We start from the raw sequence: 15565 nt of genomic DNA, 5'->3' as shown, positions 1-15565 counted from the left end.
AATCTGTTATTAGACTCAATTGGCTTCTCTCAAAATGTAAAAGAACCCACCCACCACTTTAATCACACTCTAGATCTTGTTTTAACATATGGCATAGAAACTAAAGGACAGTGTGTGGCTGATGCACAGCCAGTGTTGGGAAGGTTACTTTTAAAATGTATTCCATTACAGAATACAGAATACATGCCCCAAAATGTATTCTGTAACGTATTCCGTTACGTTACTCAATGAGAGTAACGTATTCTGAATACTTTGGATTACTTAATATATTATCATGCTGAATGTCCTATTGCTGTGTGATTTATTACTATTACTGAAGGTCCGCGACTCCGAACTGTAGTAAAGGGACCTCTGACTAATAAGGCGGGGTCCCTGTCGGCTCGTAGCTGAAAAATAGCTTTACTTTGTTGTGTGGGTCAACTTTTCTTGCGAGAGACAGAGAGAGGCGTTGAAAGGCTGCTCCAACGAAACTTATTGTTTTCGGAGGAAAACAGGAACACGGTGTACAGTCGAGTCTTAATAGCTTACTTACAACTGGGCTCGTCAGGCTCTCTTCTTGGCTGCAGTGGTTATTATTATATTTACATGCTTCCAGCTCCCGTTTTTCCTCGATGACAACTCGTACCTTTCCACTCCCCTTTTTCTCCCTCCTCGCGCTCACAGACACATAACGTGTATGGCAGTCCATTCTCCCTGCAACACGGACTACACTGCCCATGATGCTACATTCTTTAGAGCTATGCTTGTAGCATTCTGCCTGTTAGCTTAGCACAACAACAACAACAACAAAAAGGCGCTCTCTCACCCAGGAAACACACAGTCGCAGAGAGAGAGAGAGCGTCGCCCTGTAACCATGGCAACCGTAACGCTGCCGCCTGGAACAACAGAACGTAGCTGTCAAACAAAACCCAAACAGTGCTGACCCGCGACAAAATGAAACAGGAAAGTACCGCAGTGTAATCCATTTATTTCAACAAAGTAACTGTATTCTGAATACCACCTTTTTAAACGGTAACTGTAACGGAATACAGTTACTCATATTTTGTATTTTAAATACGTAACGGCGGTACATGTATTCCGTTACTCCCCAACACTGTGCACAGCAGATTATGGTCACATGTCTCTGTGTCAGTGACTGAGGTCAAAGGTTAACGTGTCCGCTTACTGCTGATATCCACGATGTCCTCACTTTCAGGTCCTGCAGGTGACTCACCTTTAAGACTTTTAGAAGCATCAACGAGCAGCTGAATAGACCAACTCAGGTCCAACCGAAGCTTCAGGTGTGTGTGTGTGTGTGTGTGTGTGTGTGTGTGTGTGTGTGTGTGTGTGTGTGTGTGTGTGTGTGTGTGTGTTGCTGCTGTCAGCACTCAGACTGCTGAGTCTGAGTGACAGAAACTTATCGGCTCAGCTGACTCGCATCCTGCTGATCATGTTAATGTCATATTAATATCGATCAATACACAAACCAAAACCATCTGACCTCATGTGCTTTTAGTCTTCATTCATCTGCATGTGTATATATATACGTGTGTGTGTGTGTGTGTGTGTTGTATAAATAGACATGAAACTGCTGCAGGTTCTTCACACTCTGATCGATCATCACGCAGCTGCTCACAGAGAGCAGGCTCAGTGCTCTGACTGTGACTCCTGCAGACGCTGTAGAAGCAACCGGGCTGCATTTTTAAAAAGACTTTAAACATCTTTTTCAGCCAAAAAGTTTGATGTGGAGATCTGCTGAGCTGAAAAAGTTATGAAAGATATGAGATGATAGTATAATCATTTAAAAGGTCCAAATTTACTGCAAAGCTCCAACGGTCAGGTGCATGGTGAGGTCAGGGGTTTGGATTAAAGATGTTTAATTCCACTTTTATTCAAATCTGCTTTTGTTGCCATCAGTCGGTAATTTAGAAAATTCATCAACCCACTAGAAAAGGTGTGTGTGTGTGTGTGTGTGTGTGTGTGTGTGTGTGTGTGTGTGTGTGTGTGTGTGTGTGTGTGTGTCTGCCTGCAGGATTATTCCTGTAATGATGTGCATGCTGACCAGGCTTTGTGTGCTGATTATAAATACAACTGATCGTTCTGATCAGCTTCAAACCTGCTTCTCTCCAGCTCGTCTTCATCACTGCAGCTTCAGGTCAGTCTGTTCAGTGAGAGATGAATCTGTTATCAGTGTGAATGAGTGTTTGATGATGGGTTTCATTAGTTTATTGAGGAAGTCTGAAGGTCAGCTGATGTTCCTTAATTCTGTGAAGCTTCACCTAAAAGCACAAACAGCTTCACAGCTGATGTGAAACAACAAATCTGATCAATTACTTTTTAAACTTGGTGACGAGTTACCAGAAGTTAAAACTCATACATTTGTTTTTGTAGTATCCCCTGATTTTATATGATGCAGCATTAAGTTTGATTGAAAAACAAACAAACAAAAAACCCCAGTAAAACTGGATTAACATCTGCCATCAACTGAGGTGGAACGGCGAGAAGATCTTCTCAGAGCTTCAGAGGAGATGTAAAGGGTTCAACTCTGCGTGTCAGGATGTGAGCACACAGTTCAACAATCTGAGAAAAACATTTGTCACTGTAAAGGTCAGTGAGTCCCTCACCTACAGTTCATGATTGGATGGAGAGGTGGAGTCAGAGGAGGATGCTGCAGAGATGTGGGATGTTGGTGGATGTGGGTGGGTGTTGGTGGGCATTAGTGGATCTTGGTGGGTATTGGTGGATGTGGTTTTGTGTTGGTGGATGTTGGTGGGTGTTGGTAGGTGTTGGTAGATGTCGGTAGGTGTTGGTAGATGTTGGTGGATGATGGTTGATGTTTGTAGGTGTTGGTTGATGTTGGTGGATGTTGGTGGATGTTGGTGGATGATGGTACAGTGGGGCAAAAAAGTATTTAGTCAGCCACCGATTGTGCAAGTTCCCCCACCTAAAATGATGACAGAGGTCAGTAATTTGCACCAGAGGTACACTTCAACTGTGAGAGACAGAATGTGAAAAAAAAATCCATGAATCCACATGGTAGGATTTGTAAAGAATTTATTCGTAAATCAGGGTGGAAAATAAGTATTTGGTCACCTCAAACAAGGAAAATCTCTGGCTCTCACAGACCTGTAACGTCTTCTGTAAGAAGCTTTTCTGTCCCCCACTCGTTACCTGTATGAATGGCACCTGTTTGAACTCATCATCTGTATAAAAGACACCTGTCCACAGCCTCAAACAGTCAGACTCCAAACTCCGCCATGGCCAAGACCAAAGAGCTTTCGAAGGACACCAGGAAAAGTATTGTAGACCTGCACCAGACTGGGAAGAGTGAATCTACAATAGGCAAGCAGCTTGGTGTGAAAAAATCAACTGTGGGAGCAATCATCAGAAAATGGAAGACATACAAGACCACTGATAATCTCCCTCGATCTGGGGCTCCACGCAAGATCTCATCCCGTGGGGTCAAAATGATCATGAGAACGGTGAGCAAAGATCCCAGAACCACACGGGGGGACCTGGTGAATGACCTGCAGAGAGCTGGGACCAAAGTAACAAAGGTCACCATCAGTAACACACTACAACGGCAGGGAATCAAATCCCGCAGTGCCAGACGTGTTCCGCTGCTGAAGCCAGTGCATGTCCAGGCCCGTCTGAAGTTTGCCAGAGAGCACATGGATGATACAGCAGAGGATTGGGAGAATGTCATGTGGTCAGATGAAACCAAAGTAGAACTTTTTGGTATAAACTCAACTCGTCGTGTTTGGAGGAAGAAGAATACTGAGTTGCATCCCAAGAACACCATACCTACTGTGGTTGCTGGAGTACTTTTCTATGCTGTGGTGTGCTGGGGGAGCAGCACAGCGAAGAAGGACTCATCCAGGCTGGAGAAACTGATCAGGAGGGCTAGCTCTGTGGTCGGCATGAAGCTGGACACTCTGGTGACAGTGGCAGAGAAAAGGACATTAAAGAAACTGATGGACATTATGAACAATGCTGGGCATCCTCTGCACACGGCCATAAACAATCAGAAGAGTCTGTTCAGTGACAGGTTGCTTCTCCCAAAGACAAGAACTAACAGACTTAAAAACTCCTTTGTCCCACACGCCATCAGACTGTTTAACTCCTCTCTGGAGGGGAGAGGGAGGGGAAACAGGAGGACAAAGGAGGGAACAACTAAGCTGTAGTGCCTCTTCACCTCACTGTGCAATACCTTTTGTGCAATACTTTTGTAAATAGTCAACGGTGCAATAGACTCAATACTTGAAATGTGCAATTCACTTGTATTTTTATTTTTATTCCTATTTATTCTATTTATCCCCTTCGTATATTTTATGTATATTGTCTCTGTATTTATATATATGTGTGTGTGTATAACTCTGTAACTTCTGTCGGTGCTGTGCTTTTTTGGAAATCGAATTTCCCAGAGGAACCCACCCGAGGGATTAATAAAGTTCTATCTAATCTAATCTTTACTCAGTTCTTACCATACAGTCACGCATTGAGTTTTGTGCCTGGCCGCCTGGTGGAAGCCTGCCGCTTTACTGGATCCAGTTTCCCTTTACATTCAGAGCGTCCTCTGCAATGGCCTTCTTCCCTTACCGGCAGAAAAGTGCTAAAATACCGTCACTGCACATAGGAATGATTTCCCAACAGTGTACTCGAACCGCCGTCCCTGTGGACCAAACACAGGCCTGGGCCGGCTTCTCCCCAACTGCGTGCTCGAGCCACTGTCCTTGTGATGAGCCGTTCCCAACACAAGCCTGGGGTCTCAAACCACCAGGATTTTTCCCGACGGTGGATTTTAATTACCGTCCCTGTGCTGGACAAAAACCCGAACACAAGCCTGGGGTCTCAAACCACCAGGATTTTTCCCGACGGTGGATTTTAATTACCGTCCCTGTGCTGGACAAAAACCCGAACACAAGCCTGGGGTCTCAAACCACCAGGATTTTCCCTCCGGAGACTCGAACTCCAGAGTCGGCCAGCGTTCCCCCCCTCGGCCAGACAAACACTCTCCATGACTGTATACAAGTTAGCTACAACTCACCCATCTGCAGGAGTCCCCTCAAAGTCGATGGTCTCAGTGGTGGCTGAAACCCACGGCTCCGTGACTCCTCCATTTCCTTTTCTTCAACAGCTGGTAGGACAAAGGTACCTTTTTCCTCAGGGGTGAACCGTTGTTCAGCGACCACACGGATCACAACCCAACCCCAATTAAAAGGGAATCGTAATAGGCAAAGCATGAGGTAATAAAGGCATGAATAACAGTCTCCAAATTGTGTTTGGAAATTACGTTCTTTTGAATTCTTTTGGCAGCAAAGAAAGACTAGACCCAGAGTGGTCAAAACTCAAAAAATGATCTTTATTTTACATTTCCGGAAATGAAGAACTGCGGAGACGAGCACGCATCCACAGCTCTGACAAAATCACAAGGTGTATATATAGTTCGGCTACACACGCTAAGTTTCGATAAAAACAACTCTGGAGTGCACTCTGCTTAGTTTCACTTTTGTCACGGTGGGTGAGGAGAGCCGTGTGAAAATAATAAATGAGGATCCAATCGCAGGCAGTAGTGGAGAAGTGAAGGTGGTTTATTGAACACGAAATAAATATGGACAAACAGCAAATGGAGCACGAACTAAACTAGACTGGAAACAACTAAACTACAGAGCACAAACCTGGACAAGAATGAGAACGAGCAGAGGAGATGGACAGCAGGGAGAACACACGGGTGAGACATGGTGGATACACAGATGGACCAGCAACTACAATGACAGAGGACACGACTTAAATACACAGAGAAACACAGGGGAATTACACACAGGTGGTGGACACAGCTGGGAATAATCAACAAGACGAGACAGAGGTAAAACTGAACACACTCACATGAGACGCAGACCTTCACAATAAAACAGGAACACATTTTGGTGGATCTTGGTAGGTGCTGGTAGATGTTGGTTGGTGTTGGTGGGCGTTGGTTTGTGTTGGTGGATGCAACATGGAACAGGAGTGGAGCACATCACTGCATCCGCACGAAGATCCAGAAACTCCCCCACCTCCTCCGAGCAGGTGCAGGGGTAGCTGGCACATCTGTGATGGCGTCATTAATGCTGAGGCACATCTGCAGCTGTAGGAGAATGTGCTCTGTCTGGACAGCGTCTGTGATTCCAGACAATGAAGAAATCTCACTGAGCACAGCCTGCAGCAGCACGGCTCCATAACTGACCCGAGTACAGCCCAGACCATCACCCACCGAAACCACAGCTGGAGTGCTCCATCCACCAGATCTTTTTTATTATTCTTATTAGTCGGAGTTTCTTTCATGTCTGTACAATGTTAAAGAAAACTGCGTTAGATCTGCTGCCTGTGTTCTCAGTTGGTCATATTACTGGGATGCTTTAATCATCCATAGATGCACGAGTGGATGTTTAGGTGTGAGGGCTGTGTGCAATTTAACTTTGAGATGATAAACGTTTGATATGTGAATGTCTCTGTGCTGCAGGTCAAGATCCAACACTCAGCATGAGTCCCAAGCACGTCGTCTTTAAAAAGGTGTCCCGTGACAAGTCGGTAAGTTCTGAAGATAGTTCAGCATCGACATCATAAGTCATGGAGAAGATGTGGTTTAGAAACCCAGAGCAGAGGTCATATCAAAGTTCCTTTTGGAGAGACTAAAGTTTCCCCCTAATAGAAACATCAGCACTGAAAGGATGCTGATTTGTACTCAGGGCACCATTTAAGGCATCCATAAAGTTCTGGTCCTTGATCTTGCTCCACCGCTCTGTGTGCAACAGGATCCAGGTTGTTAATCCGGACCCTCTGGGTTGCGATGGCATCTTTGTGCTGAAATCCAAATTGAACTGACATGTGACAGAGTAACTGTAATATTAATGTCTGCTTTGCCTGCGGGTAAACATTCAGGTTTTTTTTTATTCCTGACCTCAGAATGGGAAAAGGTTCAAAAACATTAACTCCATCGATGAACTGAACCGATGCGCCTTCTGCTCCCGGTCTGTGGGAAACTAAAAGCACAAAAAAAAACCTCTACTCAGAGCTGTGCTGTCATTTCTGCCTCTGCAAGCATGTGATGGTCCACCCTGCTTAGAGGGAATGTGGAGCTCCTGCAGACTCTGAGTCTTACGTGACCCTCGTGTGTTTTCAGGTGACCGTCTACATGGCAAAGAGGGACTTTGTGGATCACTGCGACTTTGTGGATCCAGTCGGTGAGTCCTGATGCTAACTACCTGCTCTCGCTCTGCTTTTGCTACTGATTGAAAAATGTTTCTTGAAAATGTTTAAAGATGGGGGACTGACAGATGCAGGCCTATGTCTTCATGACATCTCTGCATGTGCTGAGCCCTGTGAGAGAAAAAAGCATAAACTCTGTCAGGACCCCACAAAGACTGGGGAAGAAAAACATGGAGACATGACAGACTGTGGAGACAAATGAGCAGAACACAGAGACAGGACTACGACAGTAAAGAGCCACAAAGACAGACCAGAGAAGGAGAGAGATACAGGTACAAGACAGGGACAGACCGGAAACGAAGACACCAAACATGAACAAGAAACATAGAACTAGAAATGTGAATAATGAAAAATTCAGAGCACTATGAAATATAGAAATAAAGACAGAGCTAGAATATGAAATCTGAGTCACAAACCATACTTCACTCCAAACTGGGTCAAAGACCCAGGACCGACTCTTTAAACAGAGCTTCTCCACCACACAGCGCTCATGGTGAATGTTCAGAATCAGAATCAGAATACTTTAATCATCCCGAGGGAAATTAGGGTTACAGCAGGCAGCCGCGAGCCTCCCCATGATGGTATCAAACTTCTGTTCCATGGTGTTGTCGTTCTTTTGATTCTGAGACTTCACAACTGCAGTGATCCGTTCCGCGATGTGTTCCAACTGTCGCTCAAGGGTCTCATTCTGAGCAGGCCTCTCTCTGATGTTTCCCCTCATACGCTCAATGGTGTTGTTTTGAGCCTTCACAGCAGCTGCAAGCGTCTCCAAGGTGTTGACCATATTACGTTCGTTGTGAGAGGTCGCGCCTCGTTCCGTTTCGATCCCAGCGGGCAGCCTTGGGGGGGTTTGAACAGCCGGTTCCGCTCTCTTATTTCTCCGATAAACCAGGGCTAAGCCAACTCCGATCAGCATGAACCCTGTTATCACGGTTCCGAATAGATAGATATCTTCAGCGTCCTCGATCGACAGTCCCGCCAGGCACACAGTCCTCCAGTTCTGCCACCCGTCCATCGTGTATCCGGCAGGGAAAGTCCCTCCAGGGCACTCAGGCTCTCCCGAGCCCAGACTTCTCGTTGAGAAAAGGGTGTCAATAGCATTCAGAGACCAGTTGATCAAATCCATAATTCTCTTTAGGTTTTAGAGAACGACATTGGGAGGCTATTCCAGGGAAAGTAATGCACACAAGACAAGGACATAGAGGCTAAGCAGGGAAGATAAGGGTGAGGAGGAGAGGAGAAAAGTGCGACCGCCTTCACTGAGAGCTAAAGAAGAAGGGGTGGCCTGTGCTGTGGGATCCATACACCGCAGTGAACAGACTGAAGAACAGTGCTCACTGGTTTTACTGCTAATTGTAAACTAGCCATGGATATGGGGATGGTAGCAGAGCAGGAAGTAGTTGACCATTTCTGCTCATGCCCAGTAGGAGGACAGTGACAAACCTTTAAAACAGTCAGGAATGTGTTGTGATTTGATCACTTCCTGTTTCCTACAGATGGCGTGATTGTGATTGACCCAGTGCAGCTCAAAGGAAAGAAAGGTCAGTGTGTTTAAATGTGTGCAGTAACATAAGACAGAACCCGGAGGAGGTGCCGTGGGACTCCCTCCTTCAGCCCGTCAGTGTGGAGAAGCTCAGCTTTACCGGAGGAGGTCCACAGGGCTTATGACTGTGGCTCCTGTGTAAAACATATTTCACTGAATGAAAGCTTCTTTCTGTGCAGATGAACATTTCTCTGCAGTGTGGGGTGGGTGCGACACAAAAGATCTCAGAGAACAATAAGCAGCTTCTGACAGACGTTTCTCCAGCTTCTATTCACACTGATTTAGGTTTGATGGAGCCAGATTCTCCTGGTGCAGCATGTTCTTGGATGTGTGGCTTCATTCCTGTTTTTCGGTGTCTGTTAGTGTATGTGATGCTGTCGTGCACATTTCGCTACGGCCGTCAGGACATGGATGTGATGGGCGTGGCCTTCAGGAGGGACCTCTTCCTGGTGACCCGGCAGGTTTACCCCGAGCTGCAGGACAAAGAAAAGCTCACCCACACCAAGATCCAGCAGAAGTTGCTGCGAAAGCTTGGAAACAACGCCTTCCCCTTTTTCTTCGAGGTGAGGAACAGCCTGGAACATCTGGAAAGATCAGGCCCTGCTAGAGGAAGAGGTTTAATCCCTCCATCAGGTTCAAGGATAGAAAACAGAAAGGCCACATTTGTCATGTCTGGAATAGAGTCCTTTTTGTTGTGTTAGGTTTTGTACCCAGTGCAGATCTGGCCTAAATCGTCATCCAAAATCCTCAAGGTAAAAAAGGAAAACCTGATTACAGAATGAATAAAAAATTAGAGCACCAGTCAGAATAACAAAACCCCCACAAATGTCTCAGAAATCTGTTAAAACTCTCTTTAAAACTAGAAATGTGGCACAGTGGTTAGCACTGTTGCCTCACAGCAAGAAGGTCCTGAGCTTGACTCAACCACAGGGGTCTTTCTGTGTGGAGTTTGCATGTTCTCCCCGTGTGCGTGGGTTCTCTACGGCTTCCTCCCACAGTCCAAAGACATGCAGGTCAGGTTCACTGGAAACTCTAGACTGTCGACCTGTTCAGGTTGTAACCTGCCTCTTGCCCTAAGACAGCTGGGATAGGCTCCAGCAGAATAGGATGGATGGATGGATGTCCACATTTGAGCAGAAAAGAGTAGAGTTCTCTGAGAGGTTAGAAATTAATGATCATTAACCGTTCAGAAAGACAATCTAACATTTTAGGGAAGAAATTTTCAGAAATAAAGAGGAGGGTTCTCTGTAGCTGTATGAGAACCTTCGAGAACCTGACTGAAATCTGAACACGGGCGAGGTCATTGTTCTGTAGTCACCAGCGTGTGTCTGTGGCGCAGTTACAGAGGAAGGGGTGGGTTTCACTCTTCTAATCGTATAGATTGTCTTGATTAGTTACTATTCCTGTGTTTATTGTTGAAGAGGTTAGAATGAGACGTACCAATTCGGGTACCGTACAGGACGAGCGTGACGGTCTAATGTGCTTCAGTTTCCAGACAACCTGCCCTGCTCCATCACTCTGCAGCCCGGACTGTCCGACGTGGGGAAGGTAACGCCATCACTACACTCAGCCTTTCATGTTCTTCATCTGTACATTGCTTCAGCACCACAAAGTCTCAGAGTACACACACTGATGTTTCACATCAGCTTCCCTCTCTCTGCGTTGTCACGCAGTCCTCTGAAAGCAGCCAATTTGCCCGATGAATGATACTAGCTGTAAATGTGCAAACTGTGTGTTTCTGTGTGCTGGACAGAAATGTGCGGTGGAATTTGAGGTGACAGCTTTCTGTGGTGAGAACCAGGACGAGAAGATCGACAAACAGTGAGTCGCTCAGAGTGGATCTCAGTCTGAAGACTCGATGGACAGCCTTTCACGTGTTCCTCCGTCCTCTCTGCAGGAGTTCTGTCCGTCTCACCATCCGTAAGATCCAGTTCAGTCCAGAGGACAGCAAACTGCTTCCCAGCGCAGAGACAACCTTTGAGTTCCTGATGTCCGAGAAACCTCTGCATGTGAAACTGAGCCTGCCCAAAGAGGTCAGAGCTTCAGTCAGGTTCTGAATCAGACACCAGAACCACCAGGTTCTGAAAGCTGGAGGACTCTCACAGATATACTCATGAAAGCACTTTACCTGTCTGCTTACCTGTCTGCAGACTTTTTACCACGGCGAGCCGCTCAAAGCCAATGTTGAAATCACCAACTCGTCCAGCAGGAACATCAAAGACATCAGCTTGTCAGGTGACATCAGTTTGGCTTCAGAGTACTTAAGGTGACGTAGAGCAGCGTGTCTCTGCCACCAAGCATCATTTCTCCAGTTTTTCCTTTTATAAAGGAAAGCGTGAAATGTACAAGCATGCAGAAGTTGCATTACCATCAGGGGAGATGACTGATTTAAAGCCGAGAAGTCTGTAGTGAACAAAAACTGTATGAAGTCCATTCCAGAGTCCTTACTCTCCAGAAACATCTAAGCTAGGCAGCTAATATGTATTTACATTATTTTGTTGGCTTATTTATTTCAAGACATAATGACTTTAAATAAAATGTCTCCCCCTGCTGGTACTGCAGCTTACTGCACGCTTGCACATTTCACTCTTTGGAGGGGCAAAGGGTGAAATGGACACAGTGGACGGCGTGTCTAATACGCACTTTGCAGTGGTATCGGGTTGACTGGAGACATCAGCTGATAACACTTCCTTCCATTAGCATAAATTTAAAAAGTCATGCAACCAAAGCCTGCTCAGACACGATTGGCCAAACTGAATTGTGACCTAAGGAGATGTTTAACCAGAAAAGCTGCTCCTTGTAAACATGAGGAAAGGTGTCTGTGGCGGTGACACGCTGCCTCACCTGCAGGCCTCTGACAGCAGACAGGTGTGTTCCCTGTCTGCAGCAGCACGGTGGCTTACTTTGAGTTTCTGTGCTTAGTCGAGCAGGTGACCCACGTCATCCTTTACTCCAACGATAAGTACGTCAAGTCTGTGGCCAAAGAGGAGACCAGGTGAGTTAAGGATATAACAGAAGTATATTTCTTTTGAATATTTTCTGAGGGAACTTAAAGCAGGAGTTGCGTTCATGGTCTCAGTTTGATCAGACAGAACATTTTTTCTTTTTTCAAAAGGAAGATGTTTCCTGTACATTTAATTTTTGCATTGATCTGTTTAAAAACAGATGTGCCCCTGTCGTACCTGATACATCTTGGTCTAAAGCAGGGGTCGGCAACCTGCGGCTCTTTAGTCCTTATACTGCGGCTCTGCGTGGTTTGGGAAAATAAATTACATTTAGCTGAAGTGTATTTTTTTGTATTAGTTCTTTTTAAACTTGTAGTTCTAAATTGGAAGATTATTGTGATATTGAAATATAAAAATACACTTTTATTTTCTATTATTTCTTCATCGCTCAAAATAAGCGTCACACTGGCGGAAGCCGGTGTGCCCGCTGAAATGCCTGCATTTACCGAGACTTTCAACCCCAGGTAGGCCAATTATGGATCTTGGGATCCACATTATGTCAGCAGCTCCACCGCGAACTATGTTAAAAACAAACACGCTCACGCCTCACAGACGACAGCTTACAGTCCTGTAAAGATGAAGTGACTTCACTGTGCGCAGAGGTTCAGGAGCAGAAGTCCCGTTGTAAACATGTCACGGCAGACCTGACGATGTTTGCATGAACACGCTTTACAGCATCTCTTTATTGACCACTTTCACACACGGCTGCTGTACGCACACAGCCGGCTGTAGCTTTGCAGCTCACAGCCCGACACACAACCGCAGAGAGAGCACAGACTTTAAGGCGGCGAGGCGTGATTGCTGGTGCCGCTCAGGTGCGTCCGCCTCCCCTGCAGCGGCGCTGCAGACCACGCCCCACCACACACATTAACCAGGTAAAATACATATTTAGGCAGAATTTTGTAAATATCTATTTTTCATTTTTCAGCAGCATAGAGCTTTTTTTCCAGTTATTTTTAAAAGTCAGGTCAAGGCTCCAAAAGCCCAAAGGAGATATAAGGCTGGCGGCTCACAGCAGTTTTTGTTTGCTGGATCATTGTAGTTCAGCTTTCCTTTTGTTATATTTCTTTAAGAGATCGAAATGTGTTCATTACATAAATAAAATGTAGTTTTCTCTGTAGCACTTCATGGATTTCATAAGCAACACACTTTAGCTGTTCACACAAAGCATAAAGGTAAAAAAAACAATATGTACAGTGTTATCTTCATTTTAGACGTCACAAAGTATTTGCGGCTCTCAGTGTTTTCTTTTGCGTGGAAACCGGCTCCAAGTGGCTCTTTGGGTCTTAAAGGTTGTGACCCCTGGTCTAAAGATACTCCTAGTGACCTCACACTGTCAGCTGGGTTAGTTTTAACCACCCTGGGTTTGACCAAGAGGTTTCTAATCATGTTATGTTTTCGGTTACAGTGACTCTGTGCCTTGTGGCACCAGTCTGAAGCAGGAGTACACCCTGCACCCTCTGCTGGCATACAACAAAGACCGCAGAGGACTCGCTTTGGATGGGCGACTTAAACACGAGGACACCAACCTGGCTTCATCGAGCATGTCAGAGACACACTGAGGTTTTAATGATGGTGTTAGACAGGAAACACGGCTGCTCTTTAAAGGACAGGTTCACATGATTTAACCTGGCAGGTGAGACAGATCTGTCATCAGAGCATTCTGGGCAAAATACACACAGTGTTCAGACCGGCTGCATTCTCACGAGATCTCCGGAGACTCCATCAGATGAGCCTGAAGTCTGGTCAGGCCGTCGAGGTGATGGAGCCTCAGTTGAATTTGAATTGAAATTTTTATTTCAGTCAACAACAACAACAGATTATAATTTTACATAAAAGTACTCAAACAGAAACCGAAAAGTGAATAGGCTGAAGCCTTATGGCTTATACTTATCCTATCCCTTACCCCCATAGAAGTAATCAAATCCTTAACCAAGAAAATAAATAGCATTGATAAATAAGTTGTATAACAGTTTGAAAAGAAATCAATGATAAATCAAGAAATTAAATCAACACAAAAAAATGTTAACAAACCAAATTTCTATAACCTTGTATAATACTAATTTTTAAAAGCTTCCTGAAGAATGACAAAGAAAAACACATCTTCAGTTCATCATTAAGTCCGTTCCATAATTTCACTCCCAAAACTGACACACATACTTAACATTGGTTCTCACTTTAGGCATTTCAAACACATAAGACCCCCTCAAATCATATTTTCCATCTCTTAGTTGAAACATCCTTAAAATACACATTGGAACATTCTTTTTCATCACACGATATATCATCTCTAAAGTTTTAGAATATATAATGTCCATGAATTTTAACATAGAGGATCCTACAGAAAACTGGTTGGTGGACTCCCTGTATCCAACTTTATTTATTATTCTAATAGCTCTTTTTTGCAACTTAAATATTGAATCCAAATATGTTTTGTATGTGTTCCCCCAAATTTCTGCACAGTAGGTCATATAAGGCAAACAAAGGGAAGTATACAATAAATAAAGGCAGTTCTTATTCAAAGAATCTCTTGTTTTATAAAGAATAGAAATAGACTTGGATAATTTTCGTTTCACATGTTCTATGTGGGGCTTCCAACAAAGTTTATCATCAATAATTACTCCTAAAAATTTTGGCTCATATACTCTTTCAAGTTCAACATTATTTAAATTCAATTTTACTTTAATATTACTTTTACTACCTCCAAATAACATAAATTTTGTTTTACTTTCATTCAATGATAGTTTATTAAATACAAACCATCTATTTAACTTCATGAGTTCTGTTTCTACTGTTTCCAGTCATTTCTTTATGTCTTTTCCAGAGCAAAATAAGTTTGTATCATCAGCAAACATCACATATTTTAAAGCATCACTGGCTGTACAAATATCATTTATATAAAGTAAAAGTAACTTAGGTCCCAAAACAGATCCTTGCGGAACTCCACAAGTTACTTTTCTAAGTTTAGATTTCATGTTATTAATACTCACATATTGGAACCTATTATTCAAGTAACTATTTAACCAAAATTGTACAACACCTCTTAAACCATACCTTTCACACTTCTGTAAAAGTAAAGAATGATCTATCGTATCAAAGGCTTTACGTAAATCAATGAACACACCTATTCCAAACTGTTTTTCATCCCCAGCCGTTGCAATATTTTCAATAAATTCCATCACAGCTAGAGATGTTGAGCGATTTCTTCTGAACCCATACTGATGATCATTCAATAAATCATATTTATCAATAAAAGAATCTAGTTTGTTTGCAAATAGTTTTTCAAGAATCTTTGAAAACTGAGGCAGTAAAGATACCGGTCCATAGTTTGACACAATCTGTTTATCACCAGTTTTATATAGTGGGATCACTTTGGCAAATTTTTCAATTTAAATCACAGCTTGATGACCTCTGACGACTGGAAGTCTCCAGGAGACTGAACTATGTTTTCCAGAACATCAACCACTGAAATTAGAAATATGATAGAAATGGACTCATCCAAGTGTCAGAGCCGAGGTCTCGTTTTGTTCTGTCAGGTCATGAAGCCTCCACAGTTTAACTTTCTTCTTAGAGGTGGAACCAGAAGCATCCCAAACGTTAGTGAGACGATTATTTGATTCGATGATTCGGACATCTCCCTCCTAATGTCTCCTCTGCGGGGTCAGATCTCTGACCTGTTTCTAGCTGCTGGGTTAGAAACACCACAGGGACTCTGGATGATCTGAAGCTCTGTGCTGCAAACGGTTCCTGACTCTCAGTTTGTGCCGACGAGCCTGAAACCTTGCTCGTG

The 15565-nt window shown here is 44.1% G+C and overlaps 1 protein-coding gene across 3 annotated transcripts in view; it reads left to right on the top strand.

Annotated features, from left to right (window-relative positions):
* Positions 1-468: 468 nt before the first annotated feature.
* The window catches only part of LOC146694802 (S-arrestin-like), a 22478-nt gene continuing 7381 nt past the window's right edge, over positions 469-15565 (top strand). Inside the window, exons 1-12 of one of the 3 annotated variants that reach the window (XM_085431112.1) lie at positions 469-1280; positions 2012-2134; positions 6482-6549; positions 7142-7202; positions 8724-8768; positions 9134-9333; positions 10259-10318; positions 10524-10591; positions 10668-10803; positions 10921-11005; positions 11693-11765; positions 13184-13321. In XM_085431112.1, the coding sequence (XP_085287238.1) occupies positions 6502-6549; positions 7142-7202; positions 8724-8768; positions 9134-9333; positions 10259-10318; positions 10524-10591; positions 10668-10803; positions 10921-11005; positions 11693-11765; positions 13184-13321 (914 nt within the window). In that variant the 5' untranslated portion in view covers positions 469-1280; positions 2012-2134; positions 6482-6501. The remainder of the gene's footprint in view (positions 1281-2011; positions 2135-6481; positions 6550-7141; positions 7203-8723; positions 8769-9133; positions 9334-10258; positions 10319-10523; positions 10592-10667; positions 10804-10920; positions 11006-11692; positions 11766-13183; positions 13322-15565) is intronic. The other 2 variants (XM_085431110.1, XM_085431111.1) reach the window with 2 other exon arrangements.

The sequence above is a fragment of the Copadichromis virginalis genome, linkage group LG14 (genome assembly GCF_057382275.1).
Source record: "Copadichromis virginalis isolate Kocher_CV1m ecotype Utaka linkage group LG14, C_Virginalis_male_GT1.1, whole genome shotgun sequence".
NCBI classification, from domain to species: domain Eukaryota; kingdom Metazoa; phylum Chordata; class Actinopteri; order Cichliformes; family Cichlidae; genus Copadichromis; species Copadichromis virginalis.
Note: the sequence above shows the minus strand (reverse complement) of the source record. Positions and strands in the feature narration are given on the sequence as shown.